Source organism: Sebastes fasciatus, chromosome 22, assembly GCF_043250625.1.
Source record: "Sebastes fasciatus isolate fSebFas1 chromosome 22, fSebFas1.pri, whole genome shotgun sequence".
NCBI lineage: Eukaryota > Metazoa > Chordata > Actinopteri > Perciformes > Sebastidae > Sebastes > Sebastes fasciatus.
The window spans coordinates 20,381,268-20,406,986 of NC_133816.1; the positions used below are offsets into that span (position 1 = coordinate 20,381,268).

The 25,719-nt window shown below is 37.7% G+C and overlaps 3 protein-coding genes across 3 annotated transcripts; all 3 read left to right on the forward strand.

The window, feature by feature from the left end:
* The first annotated feature begins 132 nt into the window (after positions 1–132).
* On the forward strand, positions 133–1,188 carry ccl36.1 (chemokine (C-C motif) ligand 36, duplicate 1). Its single transcript, XM_074624793.1, has 3 exons — positions 133–307; positions 384–495; positions 837–1,188. The coding sequence occupies exons 1-3, from the start codon at positions 238–240 to the stop codon at positions 928–930; spliced, it is 276 nt and encodes a 91-aa protein (XP_074480894.1). The 5' UTR covers positions 133–237; the 3' UTR covers positions 931–1,188.
* A 1,224-nt stretch (positions 1,189–2,412) lies between these two features.
* LOC141761333 (uncharacterized) lies at positions 2,413–4,218 on the forward strand. The gene is made up of 5 exons (XM_074624669.1): positions 2,413–2,554; positions 2,665–2,781; positions 2,927–3,498; positions 3,604–3,911; positions 4,103–4,218. Exons 1-5 carry the CDS (start codon positions 2,473–2,475, stop codon positions 4,188–4,190), a joined length of 1,167 nt encoding a protein of 388 aa, XP_074480770.1. The 5' UTR covers positions 2,413–2,472; the 3' UTR covers positions 4,191–4,218.
* A 4,556-nt stretch (positions 4,219–8,774) lies between these two features.
* Positions 8,775–22,476, forward strand: senp3b (SUMO specific peptidase 3b). Its single transcript, XM_074624258.1, has 12 exons — positions 8,775–9,127; positions 12,776–12,901; positions 13,625–14,368; positions 14,969–15,082; positions 16,266–16,377; positions 16,536–16,683; positions 18,318–18,365; positions 19,132–19,209; positions 20,717–20,854; positions 21,156–21,239; positions 21,407–21,457; positions 22,242–22,476. Exons 2-12 carry the CDS (start codon positions 12,814–12,816, stop codon positions 22,350–22,352), a joined length of 1,716 nt encoding a protein of 571 aa, XP_074480359.1. The 5' UTR covers positions 8,775–9,127; positions 12,776–12,813; the 3' UTR covers positions 22,353–22,476.
* The last annotated feature ends 3,243 nt before the right edge of the window (positions 22,477–25,719 follow it).

A 25,719-nucleotide genomic window follows, 5' to 3' on the forward strand; every position in this document is an offset into this window, starting at 1 on the left:
CTCAACCTTTTTCAAAGCTGAGTGGAAAGTTTCTGTCACAACTTCAGTCGCCTTGAAACTACAACTGCCCTCCTCCTCCTCACTAGTGACACTTTTTTAAAAAAAACAAATCCATGTTTGATCTTGATAACCGTGACATCGCACCAGCTTTTGTTTAGAAGCCCTTTGCTGCAGATAAAGAGCAGTTGTGGTATTAATCTCCAACATCACATCCATCCATCCATCCATCCATCCATCATGAGGCCCATCCACATCCTCCTGCTGTGCATCCTGGGATATACTCTGCTCGCCACAGTGCTCTGCATTAGTAAGATAACCTTAGATTCGATCATTCAAACATCATATCTGTGTTACTGATAATACATGACTTTATTTTTCTTCAGATGGAATCGGTCCTGACAACTGCTGCTTCAACCATTACCCGAGAAGAGTGGACAAAAGACTCATCCGCTCGTATATCATGACTGATCGCCGATGCCCCAAGGCTGCAGTCGTGTAAGTTTACTTCCTATTATATTTGTATAATTCAATGACCTTTAATAAGCATAATTTATATATTACTCAGTGTGACTAATACTTTGTAAAATGAATTATAATTCATGTACATTTCATTCTCATTTGCTCTCTTGTTAGACATACAGTATATTGCATACATATTATATATATATATGTATATATATATTTATTTATATATATACATATATATATATAAATTAATTTCTCATAATAAATTATAATTTTGGTCCCCCTTTCCTACTTTCTATTCGATTACTTCTGTTATTTTTGTCTATATTATCCACCATTTATTTATTTATTTATTTATTCATCTTTTTCAGTCTGTTAACGAAAAGGTCTCGTCGTATCTGCGTGGATCCGAATCGCTCCTGGGTTAAGAGCATCATGGGAATGGTGGACAAGAGGACCTTTTGAACCGGCTGACTGCTCGTCTTTTTTCTTTCAAGTTACTGCGGCTTTTGTTGCTTTATCAAATGGCATAATATAAAAATGCATGTTGCAATGTGGTCATGATTTTGGCATTAATGTGGAAATCTGTTGTAAGTAATTCAAGATTTTGCCTCCAGATTGAGTCATTTTGAGCTTGCTTTGGCACCAACTTATCCAGTGTTTCTGTTATTTCTTTTGGATGCTTTGTCACATCATACGAATACAGTGAATAGTGTGAACGCTTTGCCTCGTCTCTTCTCTTCTGTTTTTTGGTCCAAATAAAAAGCAGCGGTGAGTTTACAGGTTGTACAACAATGATGAGAACAGGGAAGAAATACCAAAGAAAAGACTAAGAAAACAAGGTGACATGATACATATCAAACCAAACAAACAAAACATAACAAAACCAAAAAAAGACAGGATGAAATAATAGTCTTAATAATTCTAATAACATCTTAAATAAATTAAAAATAAAAAGATAATCATAAAAAATAATTATATTAATATTTCTGAAAAAATAATATATAAATAAATAATATATATAAATATAAATAAATGATATATATATATATATATATATAAATAATATATATAAATAAATAATATATATATTATATATTATATATATATAATATAAATATATAATATAAATTAGAAAACTGCCTACCCCAGCTAGGCATTGTACATGTTGGCTAATATAGCTTCACAGTAATAACTGTTTATAATGTAATACAAGTTAAAATACTACAAATTAGCATTTCATTCTTTTGGTTTGCACTTTGGGTCTTTCTTCTACAGAGCCCCGTCCCAAGAGATGTATGCATTTCTTTAAAGCTAACTTGTGTGCATAATAATTTATTTGTTATAATTTGTGTGGGCAAGATACGCTTCCTGTGGGCACACGGTTATAATTTGTACACACAACATAATGCATTTAATATTAAAATATATATATATATATAATCTTTTGGGACGTTTGGGGCTCCTTATACTTCAAATTATATGCACAAATAAACATAATAATTAAATTATATTATTATAATTTGTAGTACTAGTAGTGTTAGAAATTATAGCAGTAGTAGTAATAGCAGCACTGTAATAGCTGTCGTAGGAATAATGGTAGTATTAGTACTGATAATAGCAGTAGCAGGTCAAATTAGTATTACAGTACCAGTAATATATTAAGCAAACTAATTGGTGTGAGAATGCAGTACAGTATCCGCCCATGCTCAACATAAGTCTGTACGCAACAGGAAATGTTTTCTATTTCCCTGTTTTGTGCCATATGTATGATAAAAACATATTACTATAAAGTAAATCATAAGAACAGAATCATACAGCAGATGTTCTGTATGTTTGGTTCTTCAAATAAAACCAAGCAAAACCCACAACCACACAAACAAAGATTAATCTATTATAAAATCTTTAATATATATATTAAAAAAAAGGTGAGTGTTGCACTGCGCAGGCGGAAGCACTGTGTGGTTTTTAAGTGCTAACTGAGTGAAACGTATCGCAGATTCAAACATGGGGTGGACTGTCCAGGTCGTTGTGGCTCTCCTGAACATTGTATGGATTATCTTCTTTTTAACACCCGAACCGTTCTCAGGTAAGCTGTGACACAAATTATGATTATTATCAGCAGTAGTAAAAAGTCATTGCGTCGTGGTATTTGAGGTCGTTGCCTCAATCGATCCTGAGGTTTGTGTTGATTTACAGTGTTCGTACAGAGAAGAAGCACTAATGAGGAGGATCAGTATTCAGAGTTTTGTATTGAGCTTCCACCGGTCAAAATCTCCTCCAATAAAACCAACAACACCAAAACAACATCGCAAGGTAAGGATTTACCTGTGCTGCAGATATGCAGTACGTGGTTAAATAAAGTATTAGTTAGTATTTTATACATTCAGCTGGTATTTTGGATTGATTTATATTTGCATGTTTTATTACTCTAAGTCATAGTTTTTCCTGACAAACCCAGGTAGTCCTCCTGAACAGGAACTTACAACTCCGGGTAGTCCTCCTGAACAGGAACTTACAACTCCGGGTAGTCCTCCTGAACAGGAAGCGACGACTCCGGGTAGTCCTCCTGAACAGGAAGCGAAGACTCCGGGTAGTCCTCTTGAACAGGAAGCGAAGACTCCGGGTAGTCCTCCTGAACAGGAACTTACAACTCCGGGTAGTCCTCCTGAACAGGAAGCGAAGACTCCGGGTAGTCCTCCTGAACAGGAACTTACAACTCCGGGTAGTCCTCCTGAACAGGAAGCGACGACTCCGGGTAGTCCTCCTGAACAGGAAGCGAAGACTCCGGGTAGTCCTCCTGAACAGGAAGCGACGACTCCGGGTAGTCCTCCTGAACAGGAAGCGAAGACTCCGGGTAGTCCTCCTGAACAGGAACTTACAACTCCGGGTAGTCCTCCTGAACAGGAACCGACGACTCCGGGTATTCCTCCTGAACTGGAAGCGACGACTCCGGGTAGTCCTCCTGAACTGGGACCGAAGACTCCGGGTAGTCCTCCTGAACTGGGACCGAAGACTCCAGGTAGTCCTCCTGTACAGGAAGCGACGACTCCAGGTATTCCTCCTGAACTGGAAGCGACGACTCCGGGTAGTCCTTCTGAACTGGGACCGACGACTCCAGGTAGTCCTCCTGTATAGGAAGCGACGACTCCGGGTAGTCCTCCTGAACAGGAAGCGACGACTCCGGGTAGTCCTCCTGAACTGGGACCGACGACTCCAGGTAGTCCTCCTGAACTAGGACCGACGACTCCAGGTAGTCCTCCTGAACAGGAAGTTACGACTCCAGGTAGTCCTCCTGAACTGGGACTGACCTCCAGAGACGACACTTCAGCCTTTAAGTTGAATTTTCCCAAATGCTGCTTTAATTTTTTCCGCATGAGACTACCTCTAAAAAACATAAAGGAATACAGAAAATCACACCCCAAGTGCCCTATTCAAGCCATTATGTAAGTAAAAGCTAATAAAAATGTATTTTATTAGCACAACTGGCATGATACATTCCACAAACTTGTATTATATTGTATATAAATAAATACAAGCCCAAATGTAAAACATGTCATTATAATGTGTTGTAACAGCAATGGATATGACTAACATACATTAATACAAACGCCTTCATGTTATTTTCTCTCGACAGATTCGTTACAACCAAAGGCCGCGAGATCTGTGTTGATCCAGATGATAAATGGGTTAAGAAACTTGTGAGAACCATTGATGAAAAATGAAAAAAAAAAAAAAGACTACTGAATGGAGGCAGGTTCTGACATTTTATGGTTTGGGATTATTGAAAATATTGTTCTGTTGCGGATTTTAAAAAATTTGATTGTAGTGTTTTACGTATCAAAAATAACATCAAAGTTAGTCACAACTATAGTGTAGAAGAAAAACAAACAAACAGTATAGGTCAGAAAATATACACATACATTTTGCTTATTTTTTTAGTTATTTGATCAATTGTTTTGTTGCTCATATATGTGTTTCTTTTTCCTTTTCTTTCAGATATTTGGGGCGGAGATTGACTTCATTCAGTTTGAGCTAAAGGTGCTTTGGCCAGTACGTTATTTCATTGTAAGAGAAGCTCCAAAATTTGAATACTGCTGCATTAGTGTGCCTGAGCCTTTGCTAATTCTAATGTGAATATGTGATCAAGTGGTGTCAGATCAGATGTAAATAAAGACAAAATGTTGTATTTGTACCTTCAGGTATTATATATATAATAGTATATATATAATAAGATATCATCTGCATAAAGGCTTACTTTATGTTGAAGGTTTGTGGTGGGAATTCCTTTAATGTTATTGTTGTGCTGTATAGCTGCATAAACTGGCTCATGTACGACGGAGTATTAGGGCCACATTGAGGGAAAATAGTTTCGAGAATAAAGTCATATGTTTGCAAGAAAAAAAGTTTTAATATTACGAGAATGAAGTCATAATTATTATAAAGTAGTAATTTTACATGTTATGAGGAAATAGAGCAGCGTGTGTGAAAATGAGGAACGTGGAGCATCTTGTGAAGTTAAACTTTAGTTTAGGTTTCACAAATTACTAAATACTTCATCTTTTGGCTCATCAGCACCACATCATCATCAGTATCAGGACCTTGAAAAGATTGTGCAAGAAACTGTGTTTATTCTGAAGAAAGAACCACACAGACCTGATGGAAATTAACTCTTTTGTGGAGGAAGAAATTACCTTTTTTCTAGTAAAGTTATGACTTTATTCTCGTAATATTACTACTTTTTTTATGAAATAGTATGACTTTATTCTCATTAAATTACGACTTTTTTCCTCGTAATATTATGACTTTATTCTCGAAATCTCCGATTTTTTTCCTCCTCAATGTGGCCCTAATACTCCGTCGTACAGATGATATATAAACAGATAAACATAAATATTTTTTGTTTGTTGCCAAGGAATGTGTTGTTGCTCTATCACTCACCGAACATACTGTTTTTTGCGTTACACAAAGATTATTATTACATCAATATTCTACACAGACTCATTCACTTTTTTTAAGCAGCTGTTTATCAAATAAAAAAAATTATATTTTTATGATGTCGGTCATATTATTTTCTAAATTACTGCATTTTTAGCAAGAAAATAGCAAAACATCACCTGTCAGTTTGTCACAATATTCTACCCTGTGCTGCTACATTAAAAACTCTGGCTTTAGTTCAGTGTCATTGTGATTATGCTGCCACCTTCTGGTACAGCAGTTCTCCACAACTCATGAAAAAATAAGCTTAAATAAGCCAATCAGGGTTTTATCCAATTTACCTCCATGTACATATTTAGACCTGGTACATTTTCAAAATCTCAATTTTCTTACAGTGGGAAAAAATGTACTCAAGTTAGTAAGTCTCACTTAGAAAATTGTAAAGAATACAGCTCTCGTTCTATATACAGCAAGCATTCTTATAAAGTCCCAATGTTATATGTCTGTATATTTATGTGCGTTTTTTATGTGCTTATGTGTGGTGAAGCATGTGTACAGAGCATGTGTGTATGGGTATGGGTATACACTGTATATATATATATATATATATATGTATATGTATGTATTCATCTGTTTGTGTACATCTGTTTGTGTACCCATTTATATATATATATTTGTTTTTATCACCTTGTACTTACATTTTACCACTTTAATATATATATATATTTTTTTTTATTTATATATTTTTATTTATGTATATTTTTTTTTTTTGCATTCTCGTAATATCATGACTTTTTTTCTCGTAAAGTTATGACTTTATTCTCGTAATATTACGATTTTTTTTCGGAAACATATGACTTTATTCATGTAATATAAGAACTTTTCTTTCTCGTAATATTACAACTTTTTTCTTGCAAAGTTATGACTTTATTCCCGTACTATTACGACTTTTTTTCTCATAAAGTTATGACTTTATTCTCGTAATGTTATGACTTTTTTCTCGTAATATTACGACTTCTTTTCTCGTAAAGTTATGACTTTATTCCGTAATATTACGACTGTTTTTTCTCGAAAAGTTATGACTTTATTCCGTAACATTACGACTGTTTTTTCTCGTAAAGTTATGACTTTTTCTTGTAATATTACGACTTCTTTTCTCATAAAGTTATGATTTTATTCTCGTAATGTTATGACTTTTTTCTCGTAATATTACGACTTCTTTTCTCGTAAAGTTATGACTTTATTCCGTAATATTACGACTGTTTTTTCTCGAAAAGTTATGACTTTATTCCGTAACATTACGACTGTTTTTTCTCGTAAAGTTATGACTTTTTCTTGTAATATTACGACTTCTTTTCTCATAAAGTTATGACTGTATCCTCGGAATGTTACGACTATTTTTTCTCGTAAAATTATGACTTTATTCCGTAATTTTACGACTGTTTTATCTCAAAGTTATGACTTTATTCCGTAATATTACGACTGTTTTTTCTCGTTAAGTTATGACTTTATCCTCGTAATATTACGACTATTTTTCTCGTAAAGTTATGACTTTATTCCGTAATATTATGACTGTTTTTTCTCATAAAGTTATGACTTTATTCCGTAATATTACGACTGTTTTTTCGCGTAAAGTTATGACTTTATTCCGTAATATTACGACTGTTTTTTCTCGTAAAGTTATGACTTTATCCTCGTAATATTACGACTGTTTTTTCTCGTAAAGTTATGACTTTATTCTCGTAATATTACGACTGTTTTTTCTCGTAAAGTTATGACTTTATTCCGTAATATTACAACTGTTTTATCTCGTAAAGTTAGGACTTTATTCCGTAATATTACGACTGTTTTTTCTCATAAAGTTATGACTTTATTCTCGTAATATTACGACTTTTTTTCTTGTAATATTACGACTGTTTTTTCTCGTAAAGTTATGACTTTTTTCTCATAATATTACGACTTCTTTTCTCATAAAGTTATGACTTTATTCTCGTAATATTACGACTGTTTTTCCCCGAAACATATTACTTTATTCATGTAATATTAGGACTTTTCATTCTCGTAATATTACGACTGTTTTTTCTCGTAAAGTTATGACTTTATTCTCGTAATATTACGACTGTTTTTTCTCGTTAAGTTATGACTTTATCCTCGTAATATTACGACTATTTTTCTCGTAAAGTTATGACTTTATTCCGTAATATTACGACTGTTTTTTCTCGTAAAGTTATGACTTTATTCCGTAATATTACGACTGTTTTTTCTCATAAAGTTATGACTTTATTCCGTAATATTACAACTGTTTTATCTCGTAAAGTTAGGACTTTATTCCGTAATATTACGACTGTTTTTTCTCATAAAGTTATGACTTTATCCTCGTAATATTACGACTGTTTTTTCTCGTAAAGTTATGACTTTATTCTCGTAATATTACGACTGTTTTTTCTCGTAAAGTTATGACTTTATTCCGTAATATTACAACTGTTTTATCTCGTAAAGTTAGGACTTTATTCCGTAATATTACGACTGTTTTTTCTCATAAAGTTATGACTTTATTCTCGTAATATTACGACTTTTTTTCTTGTAATATTACGACTGTTTTTTCTCATAAAGTTATGACTTTATTCCGTAATATTACAACTGTTTTATCTCGTAAAGTTAGGACTTTATTCCGTAATATTACGACTGTTTTTTCTCATAAAGTTATGACTTTATCCTCGTAATATTACGACTGTTTTTTCTCGTAAAGTTATGACTTTATTCTCGTAATATTACGACTGTTTTTTCTCGTAAAGTTATGACTTTATTCCGTAATATTACAACTGTTTTATCTCGTAAAGTTAGGACTTTATTCCGTAATATTACGACTGTTTTTTCTCGTAAAGTTATGACTTTATTCTCGTAATATTACGACTGTTTTTTCTCGTAAAGTTATGACTTTATTCCGTAATATTACAACTGTTTTATCTCGTAAAGTTAGGACTTTATTCCGTAATATTACGACTGTTTTTTCTCATAAAGTTATGACTTTATTCTCGTAATATTACGACTTTTTTTCTTGTAATATTACGACTGTTTTTTCTCGTAAAGTTATGACTTTTTTCTCATAATATTACGACTTCTTTTCTCATAAAGTTATGACTTTATTCTCGTAATATTACGACTGTTTTTCCCCGAAACATATTACTTTATTCATGTAATATTAGGACTTTTCATTCTCGTAATATTACGACTTCTTTTGTCATAAAGTTATGACTTTATTCTCGTAATATTACGACTTTTTTTCTCATAAAGTTATGACTCTATTCTCGTAATATTACGACTGTCTTTTCTTGTAATATCACATCCCATGCGTGTCGTCATCACTGCTGGACTCTCTGTAGTTGACATGAGAGAAGAATCCTGCAGTGCTCCGGCTGCTCGTCGCATCGCTCCTCTCCTCTCCTCTCGTGTCCTCACAGACCCTTTTGAAATAGTCTCTCCCCGTCGATGCAAACATTAACTCCAAACCCACAGCTTCTCTATCGAGCATCAGTCTGTCTGTATCTGTGAACCGGAAGACCTGAGAGGAGGAATCTCAGGTGACATCTGAGCACACCTGACTGCCTCTCCATTGAATGAGGTTAACACATTATAGCATCTGTTTTCATGCTATAACCACTAAAGCTACACATTCAGACGGGAAACAACTGGACACACATTCACATAAATCTGCAGGCTAACGGTAAGCATACACTTAAACCACCTAACTATACATATATATATATAAATACAGAGTTTATTATTATTAATATCTAAGCTAGCTAGCTAACAACATGGCTAACCAGCTAGCATGTTAGCACAAGCTACACTTCAATTATTCAACATTATTACTACAAATAACATATTATTACTATCTCTGCGTGGGCTTTACCTATCCATAGTTACTCACAATTAGTAATCTTGCACTTAATTGTATTTATTTGTGGTTTTAAGAGGTGACACTGTGACGCTTGATGCTAGTTAGCTTAGCTTAGCTAGCATTGGTGAGGACTATTTCCTGCAGCTGTTCTCATCCTATTCCTCATCTCTGCTGCACAGCACACATGCATGCATTCAAATCATGCACTCATTATTACATAGCACATTGATTTAGTTGCTCTTGCACCCAGGCTAACTAAGCATGCTAACATTTCATATCCGCTCCACAGACCAGGTGCACATGGCTCCTCTACCTGTGGAAGGACAGGAGCTCAAAATGTACTTTAAAGGGAGATTTATCAAGTATTTAATCCTCTTATCAACATGGGAGTGGGAAAATATGCTGCTTTATGCAAATATATGTATATATTTATTATTGTAAATCAATTAACAACACAAAACAATGACACATATTGTGCAGAAACCCTCACAGGTACTGCATTTAGCATTAAACAATATGCTCAAATCATTACATGGCAACAACAGCTGTCAGTGTGTCAGTGTGCTGACTTGACTATGACTTGCCCCAAACTGCATGTGATTATCATAAAGTGGGCATGTCTGTAAAGGGGAGACTCGTGGGTACCCATAGAACCCATTTACATTCACATATCTTGAGGTCAGAGGTCAAGGGACCCCTTTGAAAATGGCCATGCCAGTTTTTCCTCGCCAAAATTTAGTGTATGACAAGGTTAGGTTTTCTAGTTTCATATGATACCAGTATCTTCACTCTAGTTTTAAAACCTAAAAATCATCCCAAGTTGCGTTAATGCGTAAAAGAAATTAGTGGCGTTAAAACAAATTTGCGTTAACGCGTTATTATTGCGTTAACTTCTTACAGCCCTAATTTAAACCCGGTATTTCTGCACAGTTGCAGATAAAGATCAGGCTCTACTAATATTATTAGTATTCTAAACAGCACTGTCATTGTAAGGCATGAGTCGTGCTTTTGAGGAGGTGCATCTTGCAAAAGGGACTTTCATGACTTCAATTCATATTTTTAATACACTTGTGCCTATCTACTTTTCTCTTCTTCGCTGGGCATACTTTAACTCCAGATGTAAGGATGTCACGGTACCAATAAAAAACAATAAATCCCATGTAATTCAACATGCACTCCTTTTATTAAAACATTTGAACATTACAAAAAACAGAAGCATTTAGCCTTTAAGTAAGTAAGTAAACTGGAGAATAATCTTTATATGATTTTTCTTTATTTCTGTCCTCATTAGCTAGCAGAAGGCTTCAATTCCCATGGTTTGGTGAATTAACGCATATTAATGGAAGGTCATAGGTCAATATTACTGCCTGTAATGGTAAAGTGATGCAATTGAAATGTTAGTTGTGCCATTTGCAGCACTCTCATTATAAGGCATGAGTCTTGCTTTGAGGAGGTGGTTTGTATACCAACTGTGGACTGTGGAGCTCAGTGGGTATAGTAAGATTACCTGATATCCAGCATCTTGCAAAAGGGACTTTCATGATCTCATTCATTCATGGTTTATTTAATAGGGACCAACACAATGTACATAGACCACTTAAAAACAGCTATCTGATGCCAGTATCATAGTGCTTATAGCGGATGCTAATGTGCAACACCTGTCCCTAGAAGGGCTTCCGTGAAAATAAGAGATTAAAACAGGAAAAATAAATAAATACAATAAAGCACACATTTAAAAACATTACATATAAAAACTAGACATGAAGGTTTGTCGCTGAATTAAACGGGATTTGGTTGCTCTCTTAAAGGTGGTAAAGTTTGCAGCAGATTTCAAGTGATCAGGTAGCGAGTTCAAAGACTTCGCTCCTTTTCACAGAAAAAACTGTCTGAGCAAAAGATGTTCTGCAGAATTGAACTTTACACTCTCACAGTTGTTATTCGGCCCACTTCAATTCATATTTTTAACACTTGTGCCACTATACTTTTCTCTTCTTCCTCTTCGCTGGGCAAACGTTAACTCCAGAGCCAGGCTACTGGCTGGCTCAGTGTTGCACATTACATTTGAGGATGCTGGATAACAGGTCAAATATTAGGGGTTCACATTTTCCCTAAGGTTTGCAGAGGGAGGCGGAACATTTGGGATGCTGAGGTCAAAGATGGTGCAAAAACATAACAGTGTCGAGGCGTCTTTTCCCACTCCATCACCCATACCATAAATGAATGCAGCTTGGATAGTGGTTTATAAGATGGCAGCTTATTTTAAATGATTTTCACTTGACCTTTTGTTCAATTATATCTTGTTTGATTAGGGATGTGATGATATTTATAGGTCTTATTGATAATAATAAATAATTAGGGTTGCATGATTCAATCGCATGATTGTTCCTTAGTAATCGCGATTAATCACAAATTAATCACACATTTTTATATCTGTTCAAAATGTACATTAAAGGGAGATCTTTCAAGTATTTAATCCTATTATCAACATGGGAGTGGACAAATATGCTGCTTTATGCATTTGTATTTATATATTTATTATTGTAAATCAATTAACACAAAACAATGACACATATTGTCCAGAAACCCTCACAGGTACTGCATTTAGCATAACAAATATGCTCAAATCATAACATGGCAAACTGCAGCCCAACAGGCAACAACAGCTGTCAGTGTGTCAGTGTGCTGACTTGACTATGACTTGCCCCAAACTGCATGTAATTATCATAAAGTGGGCATGTCTGTAAAGGGGAGACTCGTGGGTACCCATAGAACCCATTTTCATTCACATATCTAGAGGTCAGAGGTCAAGGGACCCCTTTGAAAATGGACATGCCAGTTTTCCGCGCCAAAATTTAGTGCAAGTTTGGAGCGTTATTTAGCCTCCTTCATGACAAGCTAGTATGACATGGTTGATACCGATGGATTCATTAGGTTTTCTAGTTTTAAAACTGAGCGTGCTACAACCTCTGAAAGATCGATTGCGTTAAAAAATAGTGGCTTTATTTTGATTGAGAATAAATCATTTAAAGAATTTTGGTGGGTCCAAAAATTAATGTTTTGTTTATCTCTGTGGAAGATAGCTGACGTCTGTTTCCCATTTCTAACAAGGCTTGTGAGCTGATAGTAAAAAGACGTTGGTATCACGTGGTATCTCTGGGTCGTCAGTTAGTGGGTAAAAAAACGGATAAATGTTTGAGATTGACCGAAAGTGCCTGGCAATGTTTTGTTGTGAAGTAAATGCAATGGAACGGGGGAGGGAGAATGCGACATCTAGTGGCTGAATGTTATCAATAGCACCTTTAATGGGGTGATGCACATCATGGAGAAGAAATATGGCTCAACAGAATCTTATAAATGTGGAACAGCTTTGTTCAAACTGTTCTCTCACGCCAAGATAACTAGCAAGCTGCATTTCTATAGAAAGTAGTTATACGCTCCACTGTACACTGTATGTGTGTGTGTTGTTTGTAGGTGACGAGCTGGCGCAGGTCGTGGGTTGTCCGTGGATAATGCGAGACAGTGGCGGTAGCCTGGCCCAGAACCGCTGGCAGGGAGACCTCGGTCTGACCGCTGTGGGGCAGGACGACACAGGAGGAGGTAGGCATTTTGTACTTCTTTATTCTACTACATTATGATGTGTTCAAGGTCAGTAAAAATTAGTATTAAATTATAACGCGATGCGCTCAAATGTAATCTTGTAAAATTTAGTTTTTGGTGAGAAACTTATAATAAATCCAGATGTTTTCACAGAAATATAAAATAGGGGATTATGACCTGTTGAACTTCCTAACACTAGCTCTAAGCAGCTTATAATACATAATTAAAACTAATGCTAAGATTTTTTTAATCAAAGCAAATATTTAAATAAAATATTATTTCCTATCATTTGAATTGTGTTTTTATCCAAATAACCACAATAAACAACAAACTATAAGGACAACATTTGGAGGTTTTGACGGTTGAAATGTAGCACAACATGGAAGTGAAAACAGCGCTCTGTTTATTTAAATGTGAAATTGCAATAAAAATATGTTAAAATCTATGAATACTCAATATTGATCAGAATAATTATAATTTTGGCCATAATCGTGCAGCCCAAGGCTCATTCTAAGCTAACGAAAACACAACGAATCCTAGTTTCAGGTGATTTATACACTAATGAAACATCGTTATGAATATTATATTCCATTTCTGATAATAGATCCCCCTAAATCCTACACACTGCACCTTTTATAATGAAAACCTGAAGGCTTTTGGGTCATAATGGCAACTGTTTGAACACCGCTGACATAGTGAATCACTGCTCATGTTTGTGTGCAGGTGGGATTCCTGGAGACCACCTCATAGTCCCAGCGTCGGGCCACAGTGTACCCAGCCCCATGCACCTCAGGCTGGGGCAGAAAGAGAAGGTGTGGACGGGCGAGTATGTCGAAGAAGAGGAGGACGTGGAGGATGAGGAGGATGGGATGGGTAGGATGAAGGCTATAGGTGATGAGGAAGAAGAAAACAATCTGGATGGGGAAGACGAGGTAGAGTTTGAGGGCAAGGGTTGGGATAACAACGAGGAGGAGGAGGAGGAGGAAGAAGAAGAAGACGACGACGAGGAGGATGAGGAGGAAGATGGAGACGAGGCGGAGGTGGAGTGGGAGATCCCAGACTTTCCCTCCCAGTCCACACAGCACCCTCATTCACAACAACACCAACATCACGGACCACAGCAGCAGGCAAATGAAGGCGGTGACGTCCCCGTAGAGGATGGTGTGTCCCAGGCCGAAGCAGGGGACTTGTTCAGGTCCCACTTCAGCAGGTTCAGGGCTCAGAGGAGGCTCCGGCGCTGGCAGCGTCTGCGATCCCACAGAGGCCTTGGATTCCGGCTCACCAAGCACTGGAAGAGCTGGCGCCAGCGGGCGCAGTGGGTGTGCTCCCAAGGGTACCGGTACAGCCGCAGAGGGCAAAGGCACGATCTGAACGGCAAGCAGAAGAGGATAAAAAGGTACCAGCGATCACCATACGTCGATGGAGAGGATGACAGCAACGATGAGAGGTTCACACAGTCTGAGAGAGGTACGGACATACACCATTTACTTGTAACTATTTTACTGTTTATTTCTATATTTTTGTATTGTTTCTCTATACTTACTTACTTCCCTACGCTGACTCAGCCTTGCTTTAATGCTACACTGGTTACAGAAGATGAGCTGAACAGTGGGTTGGTGGTCAGTAGGGATGTGACCGTGAAGAAATTTTTCCCACCGGTTCATAAACTTGTGACAACACCGGTGATACCAATTATATTGGACATTTTACAAGAAAAGATGACGGTCAATATGTGTAGAGCGCTTTCTTTGATCTTTACCGTCGGGTGGCGGTGTGTCTGGCCTCTCTGGTCCAGCTTTTGGTGCGGGGCCGCAACTCACAACTTACAACAATTGCCTCTTTCTTTTGTATTAATCAAATGACCACGAAAAAACAGTTCACTGTGCATTCTACTCCTATTTCTATGGTTACACCTTTCTACCATTACACATCCTTTTACCTTCACCAGATTGCTTTTAGATAGATAGATAGTAACTTTATTGATACCGAGGGAAATTCAAGAGGTGGAATTAAGTGAAAACTGACAAAGTCTAAGAAACCTGTAATTTCTTTCCCTTTCTGTGGCAGATAAACTGATAAACGGCTGCTCTCCAGACAAGCAGGAGGACCGAGGGAGGCGGGAAGTGGAGCTGAAACCAGTGGAGCTGGCCCTTACTGAGGAACACATGAGCTGTGTGACAGGTGTGGATCAGACACTATTAGCTCACGTTCGCCGTCGGTCAGACACATTTTAAAACAGCTTTTGGACAAAACAGGATTTTATACAGATACAGATACAGATACAGAGAGCTTTATTTATCCCCGAAGGGCAATTCAGTTTCTGCAGTCCACCGAAACATATACACACATTCATACTGCACAATCATCATTGACAGAGGGAACACAGTAGGTGGCATATGGGGAGGTGCAGAACAATAAAAGTACAAGATTAAAAATTAAAAATCTTCGCAATAAAAACAATGAATACAAGAATAAAAACGAGACGAGATAAAAGAATAACGGAATAAATAAATAATTAGAATAGAATAAAGTGCCAAGAGTATTTGCACATTGCAAATTGTATTCCAAGAATGTACCTAATGCAAACACAGACAACCGTTATGTGGTTAGTGCAAAATAATTGTACATTCAAAGTAAATAAAACATTTTTTTGTTGTCGTTCATCCATGATAGTTACTCTGCGTTCAGCAGTGTAATGGCGGAAGGAATGAATGACTTGGAGTAGCGGTTTGTCTTTCTGTGAGGCGGCAGATAGCGCCGTCCTGAAGGCAGTAGTGTGAACTCACTAGACAGGATTTGGTTGTGATTAATAATGTTTTTGGCCTTCTGGAGGACACGTTTCTCCCAGAGAGAGTTTAAGTTGCTCTGCTGGGCTCCGATGATTTTGGAGCAGACTTTCACAATGTTATTTAGGCAATTCCTGTCCTTCATAGACAAACCGTTAAACCAGCAAATAAATGAAAAGGTTAAAAGGCTCTCAATATATGACAAGTAGACAGTGCACAGAATAGATCTACTCACACCAAAGGAGTTGATTTTCCGCAGCAAATGAATTCTCTGTTGGCTTCGTTTAACAATGGACTCAGTGTTTACATCGAACTTGAGATGAGAGTCAAACACTGTGCCCAGGTACTTATAAGAGTGCACGATGTCAACATCGTCGCCATGAATTATACTCTGAGTGGGATTAATCTTGTTTTTTCTAAAGTCAATCACAAGTTCTTTAGTTTTTGAGACATTAAGATCAAGATAATTTTTGTCACACCACTCGACAAAGGCAGGAAGAGCGCAGCCATGATCTTAGGAATGCTTGCTGTGAAGATGACGGTTAAATTATAATATCTCCTGGCTTTCTTGTGTCAAGGCATTCTTGAGGAGTCTCTACAGCAGTACGGCAGTTTGATCCCCATCCACGTGGACGACATCGTGGAGAAGCTTCAGGACATCTTCAGTGAGAGCTTCTCACAGCCACACAGGTCAGACACCCTTCTTCTGTGTGTGTGTGTGTGGTCATGTAGTGTTATAACAGGCAGAGGAGTTGGTAGTAAGGGTGGGCGGTGACACTATGTAGGTAAATGAATCAAGTATATCATTTACTAACGCTTCCATGTGTGTTTGATCTGTGCTTCATTAGGAAAGCAGTGGTCCAACACCTAATACAATCCTTCCAGCGTTCGTCGGGATCGGCCCTGGCCAAAACATTCAGAGTCAACTACAAACGCCACGTCCTGACCATGGATGACCTGGGCACCCTGTACGGACAGAACTGGCTCAACGACCAGGTAGGACAGGACACACTCTTAACACTGTTATGCTTTGTAAAATAATACAAAAGCATGTGCATAGAATGAATGTGCTGCCACCTGGCTTCAGGAGTGTTAAAAATATGTCTTATGCTGCGTTCACACCAAACGCAGAGTGAAATTCTGCTTCGCTTTACTCGCTGGGATTATTTGTGTTCTTTCGCATAACTCGAGCTAGAGGCGTCGGAGAGGAGGAGGTGCTTACCTCCATGTAAATACCAACAACGTTTCAACAACCATGGCTGAAATAACCACTATTTCTGCTTTGTACATGTTGTGGAAGTCCCAGATACGTCGGTGGTTGGTAGTATTCACTATAGCAGTGGTTCCCAAAGTGGGGGGCGCGCCCCCTAGGGGGGGTGCAGTGGAACTACAGGGGGGGCGCGGCTTCATCACCAAGCAACACACACAGGCACACACCGGTAAAACATGATACAGACCGACTAGCGGCAAAACCAGAGAAAGAGAGGGACACGCACAGCGACACCAAGAGGGCGAGAAAGACACAGAGCGACACAGAAAGAGAAAGAGAAAAAGATAAGAGATAGGAACAAAGCGATGTACCAAGATGGACAGATGTGTGACTGGTATAACGCGCAAATCAGACGGCAAGTCTGTTGCAGCTGTAGCAGGCGACGCGACAACCACAACAACGGCACAAAAAAAGGTAAAAGCAAGAAAATATAACGAGGCATATCTGTCCCTGGGCTTTACAAGCACTATGGTCGGCCAAGAAGAGAGACCCCAGTGTGTTGTGTGTCTTAAAATGCTGGCGGCAGACAGTATGAAACCCGCTAAATTGAAACCCACCACCCCGATCATGTGAATAAGCACCTTGAGTTTTTCAAAAAGAAATTGGAAAACTGTCATGCCCAGCAGAGTCACTTTGTAAAAGCTGCATCTGTCCCTGTGAAAGCACAACTTGCTTCCTACAAGGTAGCCTTCAGAGTCGCCCAATGCAGAAAGGCTCACTGAGGGCAATTAATACTATATATATATATATAGATAGAATATAAATAGAATGTAATGCATTAATATGTCTGAAAGCAATCTACTTGAAAGCAATCTAAAGTCCAATCTTTTTGGAAATTGATTTTATTATTGCTATTTTTTTAAACTTGTAAACTGTGAAGTGGAAAAGTGAAGTGATATGTACTTATTTTAGAAAGAAAAACAAATATTTTATAGAGTTTATATATATTATAATGCAATTAATTCAAAACAAAGAAGGTGTGACCCGTTTGGGGTGGGTGGGGTCGGGTGCGGTTGGGGGGCTTACAATGTTCCTATATCATCAAAGGGGGGCTTGACAGAAAAAGTTTGGGAACCACTGCACTATAGCAAGGTACACGTCACTACAGCCATATGAACCCAAAATAAACAGCTTGTGCTGTGGTTTAAATGCAATAAACGGATCAAAAAGAGGCCGAATTAACTACATCATGTCACCATTTGTAAAAACAAAAGTCTGAGTTCATGCTTTGTCGGGTCTGTCCTTAAGACGACAAGCAAACAACTTCTAAAATGCTTGTTTTCTGAATGGAAAGTTTGTTTGTTTCAAGATGTTTCTTTACATGTGGCATCTTCCTTTTTGTTGTTTCTGTTTTATTCAGATCATGAACATGTACGGTGACCTGGTCATGGACTCTGTGCCAGAGAAGGTAAGGAAATAATAACTGTAAAGTAACAGTAATAAAAAGTCTTCTGTGGCTCTGAAGGGGCTTTCCAAAAGTAAAGAAACAGCTCCAATGATGCCATCACAGATATCTCAGCTTGGGCTTGAGACATCAAATTCTTTAAGGACCAGTGTGTAGCATTTAGGGGGATTTATTGGCAGAAATATCATATTAACAATATAGTGTATAATCACCTGAAAATATGAATCCTGAAGAGTAGATGGTTATAAATGAAAATGTCGGTCCCCCAGCATTATTGATATATGAGTTAGGGCTGTTTATTGGTAAGAATGTGGCGAGATTACCATTAAATATATATGATTTAAAAAATATATATATTTTATGAAGACTGTGTCATAGTATAAACTAAAGAACACACCACCATATGCATAAAATCTGAGTAAAAACAGTTAACTTTATTGTGTAATAAGAACAGTGGGATCTGAATTTACATGCATCTTAGTCCCTGTAACATCCAACATCGCAGCTCTACTTTAAGAGGACACATACACTGAGAGGGAGCATGCGTCTTTGCAAATAAAATAAAGTATTGACTGAGTTAATCTTTGCATTTAAACTATTAATTAAAAATCTATAGTGTTTTGGAGAATCACAAAACATAACATCGCAATACTAAATGGACAGTTGAATGACGACAATGCTTACAACCCAATCGTGTTTTGTTTTGAGAAAGGCTTTATTGAGCTATATTGAAACCCTAATTCTTACTCGTCTCTGTTCTCTTCCTCAGGTTCACTTTTTCAACAGCTTCTTTTATGATAAGCTAAGGACAAAAGGCTATGATGGAGTCAAACGGTGGACGAAAAATGTAAGTGTTGTTATGGAGGATTTCCTTCAAGTTAAGGTTGTGCTGGGCAATCGTGCTTTTTTTTACATAGATATATGGTCATCTTGTCAAACAAATCACAAAGTAGGGCTGCAAGCAGAAGAGTGTTTCGTCCCAGTTAAGTCTGTGTGTTATCAGTTGGTAGTTTTGATCCCTTTTTGTCTTTATAATTACTCTGTAATTGCTTGAGTCTTGCTCAAAGCGCCTCGTTCACACAACCGAGACAGAAGGATGGCCGTGGGGTTGTCATTCAGATTAAGCCGGCAGTCGATACTTCATACACACAGCAGGAGAAACCCAGCTCGACAAAAATGGTTCCTGTTTACAAAGACTTCTCTCTTTGAGTGTTGCTTTCTCAGACCGGTTCTCTCTTTGTGATGCGTCCAGTCATGAAAACTCATTCAAAAGTGACTGTGATCTGTGAGTTATCACAAGTGGCCACTCAAGATGCATGCGGAGATGCATTGTAATGCAAGGTGTGACCCAGACGTACCTAAAGCTGGTCCGCTTGTGATTGGATCACTCAGGACGCATGTTAATGCCGGGTCTGAACAGAGCCACACCCGGCATTAGAATCTACATGGGTCTAGAGAGTGACGACTTGTGATTGGATTTCGAGTCTCCTCTCTATATGCAGATAAACATGTAAATCATTTCTGTCTGCAAACACCAAATGTGTTGTGAAATCAATCAATTCCCTCTCCTCTTCCCTCGCCATTTCCTGCTGCTCTGTAGCCGGTCTGTGAGCGGTTGTGAAGCTTTTCAACTCCAAAAATGCAGATAATCACAGGTTCCTGTTAATTTATAATCAAGATTTGTGTTGTGATATTTAAACAAACTATCCATCAACAAGGAAATCAAAGCCCCTCGTCTACAGACCGGTCTCTAGAGAGCTCCATCCAGCTCATAGCGGTCTGTGAGCCTGACCGCCCGGCTGGCGAGGCAGCGACCCCGGCAGGCGCTCGCTAGCTGTCATGACAGTTTGTGGAGATTCTAAACTCCAAAAACGTTGAAGCAAATGTTCAATTCACCATCTAATATCGTAAAACTGTCAATATTCAAAATCTACACAGCTGATTTCTCGCCTCAAACATTCTCAGAAGTGAATTTAGTGATGAAATAGCTGCAAAAAATGTAAGAAAAAAGCAGTTTTTGGCTGCTGTTGTTGTTGTTGTAACCGAAGCCTGTACCGTTCCAGCGCTTTGCATTGTGGGATACATTAGGTAAGGTAGACTGGTCCGATGCATACTGGAGATTTTTTCTAAATCAGTACGACATCCGGGTATTTTTGGCATACTGGAGATTTCGCTTCTGTTCGCATACTACATGCTACATTTTGGCCAGATCAGTACGTACTACTAGTATAGAATGAGGTTTCAGATACAGCCACGGTCTTTCAAGTGGTAGGAGACGGCCTGGATTGAGTTTATCGAACATACCGAAGCTGTATTAACATCTGTTATCTCTCCTTTTACTTCCTTCCTATCAGGTTGACATCTTTCAGAAGGATCTGCTGTTGATCCCCATCCACCTGGAGGTCCACTGGTCACTGGTCAGCGTTGACATTCCTCGTCGAGCCATCACTTACTTTGACTCTCAGAGGACTCTCAACAGACGCTGCCCAAAGGTAGGACTGGAACAGCAACACCAAGCCCCTACACTAGTAGATTAAAAGCCATTAGAGACCCTCAGTGAATGCATCTTTTACCGATCAGATTTAACATTTCAGAATTGGGATTATCATTATTTACAGTGTTTCTTTGCATGTCGTATCAGACAGGTCCCGTCTCTGATTACAACAGTGTTTACATCAGTCTCGTATTTTGATGTTATCAAAGTGTTTTTTTTATCATGAAAACTGTAGTGTTTCTTTGCTTTTATCTCTGTAGTCTTTTCATTGACTCTTTTATTGTTGTTGTTGTTTCCAGCACATTTTTAAGTATCTGCAAGCGGAGGCCATCAAAAAAGACCAACAAGACTTTTTGACGGGATGGAAAGGCTTTTTCAAAATGGTGAGACGCTTTCGTTTGTTTGGATTTTGTTTTTCCGACTTTGACGCATCATCGTTTCACACAGTGGGCTGCTGCTGCTGACAGCCAGTCATACACTATTATGGCTTTGTTGTGCATTTCAGCAACTGCACTGTGTATTGATAATGAATGCGGGTTGTTTGTTGCAGAATGTGGGTCGTCAAAACAACGACAGCGACTGCGGGGCTTTTGTGCTACAGGTGAGTTTCTCCTATCGTAGTCCATGTGTTCGCCTTACTTTCTAATTTATAAGGGACATGTAATGTTTTATACTTCTGGTGAATATAATCCAATCAATCTTATTTCCATTTTGTATAAACAGTTCCCTTTAACACCTTATTTTGAAAACCAGACGTGTCTACTTCCTCTAACTTCTCCAAGTCCGTCTCTAGCTCTCCCGTCAGCTCCATTCTCTTTATACATCCATGGTCAGCTCCATCGGGGCCGTTTGAATGCAGAGAACATAAATGTCAGTATATGGGTGCTCTACAGTCGTAGCGTCGGCCCATTTGACCACGGAGACGAGAGCGACGGCCGGCTCGACTGCACGTTACCGCATAACGTTTCCTGTCCATGACAGAGTTAGCATGCAGCTTTAGCCGCGATGTCTAGCTCTGCTTTTCCTGTCAATGTGTGAAACCCAAAGTGTTTCCATCCTTTACTGGATGTGTAGTGTTTACCACGTTGGATTTAACATGTGAGGGTGCAGGTCGTATCCACGTGGACCTTCCGCCGTTTTCTACTTTTTCGTTTCGGCTCGCTGCGGTTTGTTTTGGTTGGCGGATACGGAAAGGATATGACGTCACGTCACTCAGACTACAACAATAAGAGCATTAACTTCCTTCATCTTCCGCATAGACTCAAATGAAGCAAATATATTGATTCTAGTATTAAAAAATTTATTTCAAAATCATCTTTGTCAGACTCTGCTGTTCCTGCAGGCCAATAACTTGTTTTTTTTTTACTCCCTCATCCGTCCTGCAGTACTGCAAGTGTCTGGCACTAGGGCAGCCATTCATCTTTGGCCAACAGGATATGCCCCGGCTGAGGAGGCAAATGTACAAAGAACTCTGTCACTGCAAGCTCACCCTGTGACCCCCCCCCCAGCCCACCATCTCCACCTGCTCCCACCTTTAACCCTAACAAGATGGAGGGACACTGATACGACAAGAAGAGGGCAAGGGGAGCAAACGACGGACTGGAGAAAGAAAAAAAACAAGAGAAACTTTTCAAAAACTTTTTCTGCCAACATCCAGAGAAATGACTTCTTCTATCGTAGGTGATGTCATTGTTTCACTTTTTGTCTCTCTTTGCTTCCCCTCTCTCTCTCTCTCTCTCTCTCTCTCTCTCTCTCTCTCTCTTTCTCTCTCCACCCTTTTTGAAAATTTAATTTCCATGTCACAGTTATTCCTTTGTGGTTGACAGAGGCCAAGACTAGCTTCCGTTTTTGGGAATGTGCTAATCTTCCATCCTATCGCAGTCCACCTTTTTTTTTTTTTTTTTTTCCAGTCTGAATGGGAGCATGAAGATATCTTACAGATGAAGGGTCGGACCACAGTTAGTCCAACCTCACTACTATTTTTCACGTTAGATGCCTGAACAGTGAGTGCAGAGGCAGCGTGGGTGGACGGCAGAATGATCTGAACCAGTCTGTGTAAGCTTGTGGTTAAATAGTACTAGTGGATGTACATGCCTTCCATCCATCCAGTCCATACAAAGGTTGAAACTCTTTCAGCAACAACATGAAATACACACTTCCCCCATGCTACAGTCGACAGTTCTTTCTCTCTAGTCAGCACATAATGTTTGCCACTGTGGTGCGACGTGACATTTCCAATGTATATTTGTTCAACAGTTTCCTACAAGACGTGTAGATGAATCTAAAGTGACAGTGGAACTTAATGTGCTGCCATATTGACGTCAGAAAACGCTTCCAGAGTGTGAAGAGCCATTCTAGTGCTTGTTTTTTTGTTTTTGTTTAGGGAAATCAGAATCCATGAAACACACCACACATTGACCCCTCTGCCTCCCATCACTCGCCCCCTCCCCCCCAAATAGTACACCTTCATGTGGGAGACTGGATCCGTGCATCACCGCCCCAAAACAAGCCAGAACATGACACATCGGCCCAAAGAAAAGGGGGTTATCTTTACATCGCATTTATCTTTTTTCTGTGTTTTATCTCGTCAGTAAATGTGTTGATATGCTTATTGCTTTAAAACAAACGGTGTTAAAAAGGAGGACTAACTAATAACGTGTTATTTTTTCGAAGTACAAAAAGAGATCCTCTGGTTAGTATTTCTTTGAAAGATTGAGAGCCATTTTTTTGGTGAGGACCACGACAGCTACAGATCCAGTACGTTCACAGTGGAGTTACAGCACCCTCCTCTTCTTTTTATAACGAAAGACAAATTTGTTGATAGCTGTGTGTTTGTTTTTTTCCCGTTTTTTTTTCCAAACAGGACTTGATGCAACAGAGTTGACAGTTTTATATATCTTCTACAATGCATTATGGTTGCTGAAAATAAAAAATATGCGGCAAACATGGGATTGTGCTTTTATTTTTTTAAATTTTACCTGAGTCCAGAGTACATTTACTCAAGTACTGTACTCACTTCTTATACTTTACTTGGGAGTTTCCATTTCATGCCACGTGACACTAGTACTCCACGTCATTCATATAAACATATTGTACTTTTTACTCAAAACATTTATCTGAAAGCTAGTGAAAATTTACCGTTTATCTGCATACAGAGCTGAAGCCTCTTCACAGGGCTGGTATTGTGTCAAATGTTTCCCCGTCCACTCGATTTGACTGTTATCAGGCCAATAAATATGTGTCATCAGCTGCTATAAGCACCATAGAGGTGAGTCATTAGAGGCCAACTACGTTGTAAAGTGAAACTTACAAAGCAACAAAGTCTAACATGTTGTAAAACTGAATGAAACTATTTAGGTTTAGGTAACAAAACTACAACTTTCCAGTATTTTTTTCTGGGAATTTAAGGGTTGTTTACTTTGATCAGATAGTTCCTGATTTAACCGCCTTTTTTTATTTTGGCAAAGTTCTTGCTATGGACACAGGGTATTTTTTTCTTTTAAGGTTCAACACAATATACCAGAGAGTATTTTCAAATCAATCTCAATATCATTGTTGCAAAGTTTTACATTCATAAATGCAAATTTGCAACCACAGTTTAATGTTTTCAAGAAAGAAATGGAACTTTATATTAAGACAATATATTCTGCAAAAAAAAAAGTCGAGTAAAACAGTGAAAATAACATGTTTTTTATTGTAAATTGAATGTGCAAACATTAGAAGTGTTTTTTTTTCAATAAATTAAGTGCAAACATTTATTTGTTGAGAATAATGAATGTTTTAAACCATTTTTTTAGTGTAATTAACTACAAAAAAGCCCAAACTACCCTCTGCAAATTTATTCTGCAAAAAACAAAAGCTCCCATTTTAATGTTAAGTTATTACCACTTTTAAATTAATTAAATTAAATTAATTGTTTTTTTTATTTATTTATCCCTTCATTTCCTTTATATGTATTTTGTTTTACCCATGTATCGGTTAAATTGATCTTTGTATTGTTCTCAAATTTTAAATAAAGGCTGGGGCAACAAAACTACAATTTCTTTAGGTTTAGGCAACAAAACTACAACTTTGATGTGAACTAGGATGTTTTGGCTTCAGTATTTTCAAGAAAGAAATGGAACTATAAATTAAGACAATACATTCTGCAAAAAAACAAAAAAAGGCTCCCATTTTAATGTTAAGTCATTACCACTTTTAAATTAAATTAATTCTTTTTTTTAATTTATTTATCCCTTCATTTCCTTTATATGTATTTTGTTTTACCCATGTATCAGTTAAATTGATCTTTGTATTGTTCTCAAATTTAAAATAAAGGTTTAGGCAACAAAACTACAATTTCTTTAGGTTTAGGCAACTTTGATGTGAACTAGGATGTTTTGGCGTCAGTATTTTATTCTGTGAATTTAGGGGTTGTTTACATATTCTTTGATCAGATAGTTTCTGATTTAACCGCCTTTTTTTATTTTGGCAAAGTTCTTGTTATGGACACTGGGTATTTTTTTTTTTTTAAAGGTTCAACACAATATACCAGAGAGTACTGTATTTTCTAATCAATCTCATTATCATTGTCGCAAAGTTAGAGTTAAACCTCACTTTTCAAGAAATAAATGGAACTATATATTAAGACAATATATTCTGCAAAAAAACAAAAAGGCTCCCATTTTAATTAAATTAAATTAAATGTTTGTTTTTATTTATTTATCCCTCATTTCCTTTATATGTATTTTTTTTTTTACTTTTTGTATTGTCCTCAAATTTAAAATAAAGACTCTTGAATAAAAACAAATAAAAAACATCCCTGGAGATTAGTCACAAGTTTATGAGAAATAAATAATAAAACTCAGGTAGCCACTGCCTTTT

Coding starts and splice junctions, on each gene's coding strand:
- ccl36.1 (XM_074624793.1), top strand. CDS start 238: ATGAGGCCCATCCACATCCTCCTGCTGTGCATCCTGGGATATACTCTG. Junction 308..383: donor CGCCACAGTGCTCTGCATTA/GTAAGATAACCT, acceptor ATTTTTCTTCAG/ATGGAATCGGTCCTGACAAC. Junction 496..836: donor TGCCCCAAGGCTGCAGTCGT/GTAAGTTTACTT, acceptor CATCTTTTTCAG/TCTGTTAACGAAAAGGTCTC.
- LOC141761333 (XM_074624669.1), top strand. CDS start 2,473: ATGGGGTGGACTGTCCAGGTCGTTGTGGCTCTCCTGAACATTGTATGG. Junction 3,499..3,603: donor AGACTCCAGGTAGTCCTCCT/GTACAGGAAGCG, acceptor CCTCCTGTATAG/GAAGCGACGACTCCGGGTAG. Junction 3,912..4,102: donor TGCCCTATTCAAGCCATTAT/GTAAGTAAAAGC, acceptor TTCTCTCGACAG/ATTCGTTACAACCAAAGGCC.
- senp3b (XM_074624258.1), top strand. CDS start 12,814: ATGCGAGACAGTGGCGGTAGCCTGGCCCAGAACCGCTGGCAGGGAGAC. Junction 15,083..16,265: donor ACACATGAGCTGTGTGACAG/GTGTGGATCAGA, acceptor TCTTGTGTCAAG/GCATTCTTGAGGAGTCTCTA. Junction 21,240..21,406: donor GGAAAGGCTTTTTCAAAATG/GTGAGACGCTTT, acceptor TGTTTGTTGCAG/AATGTGGGTCGTCAAAACAA.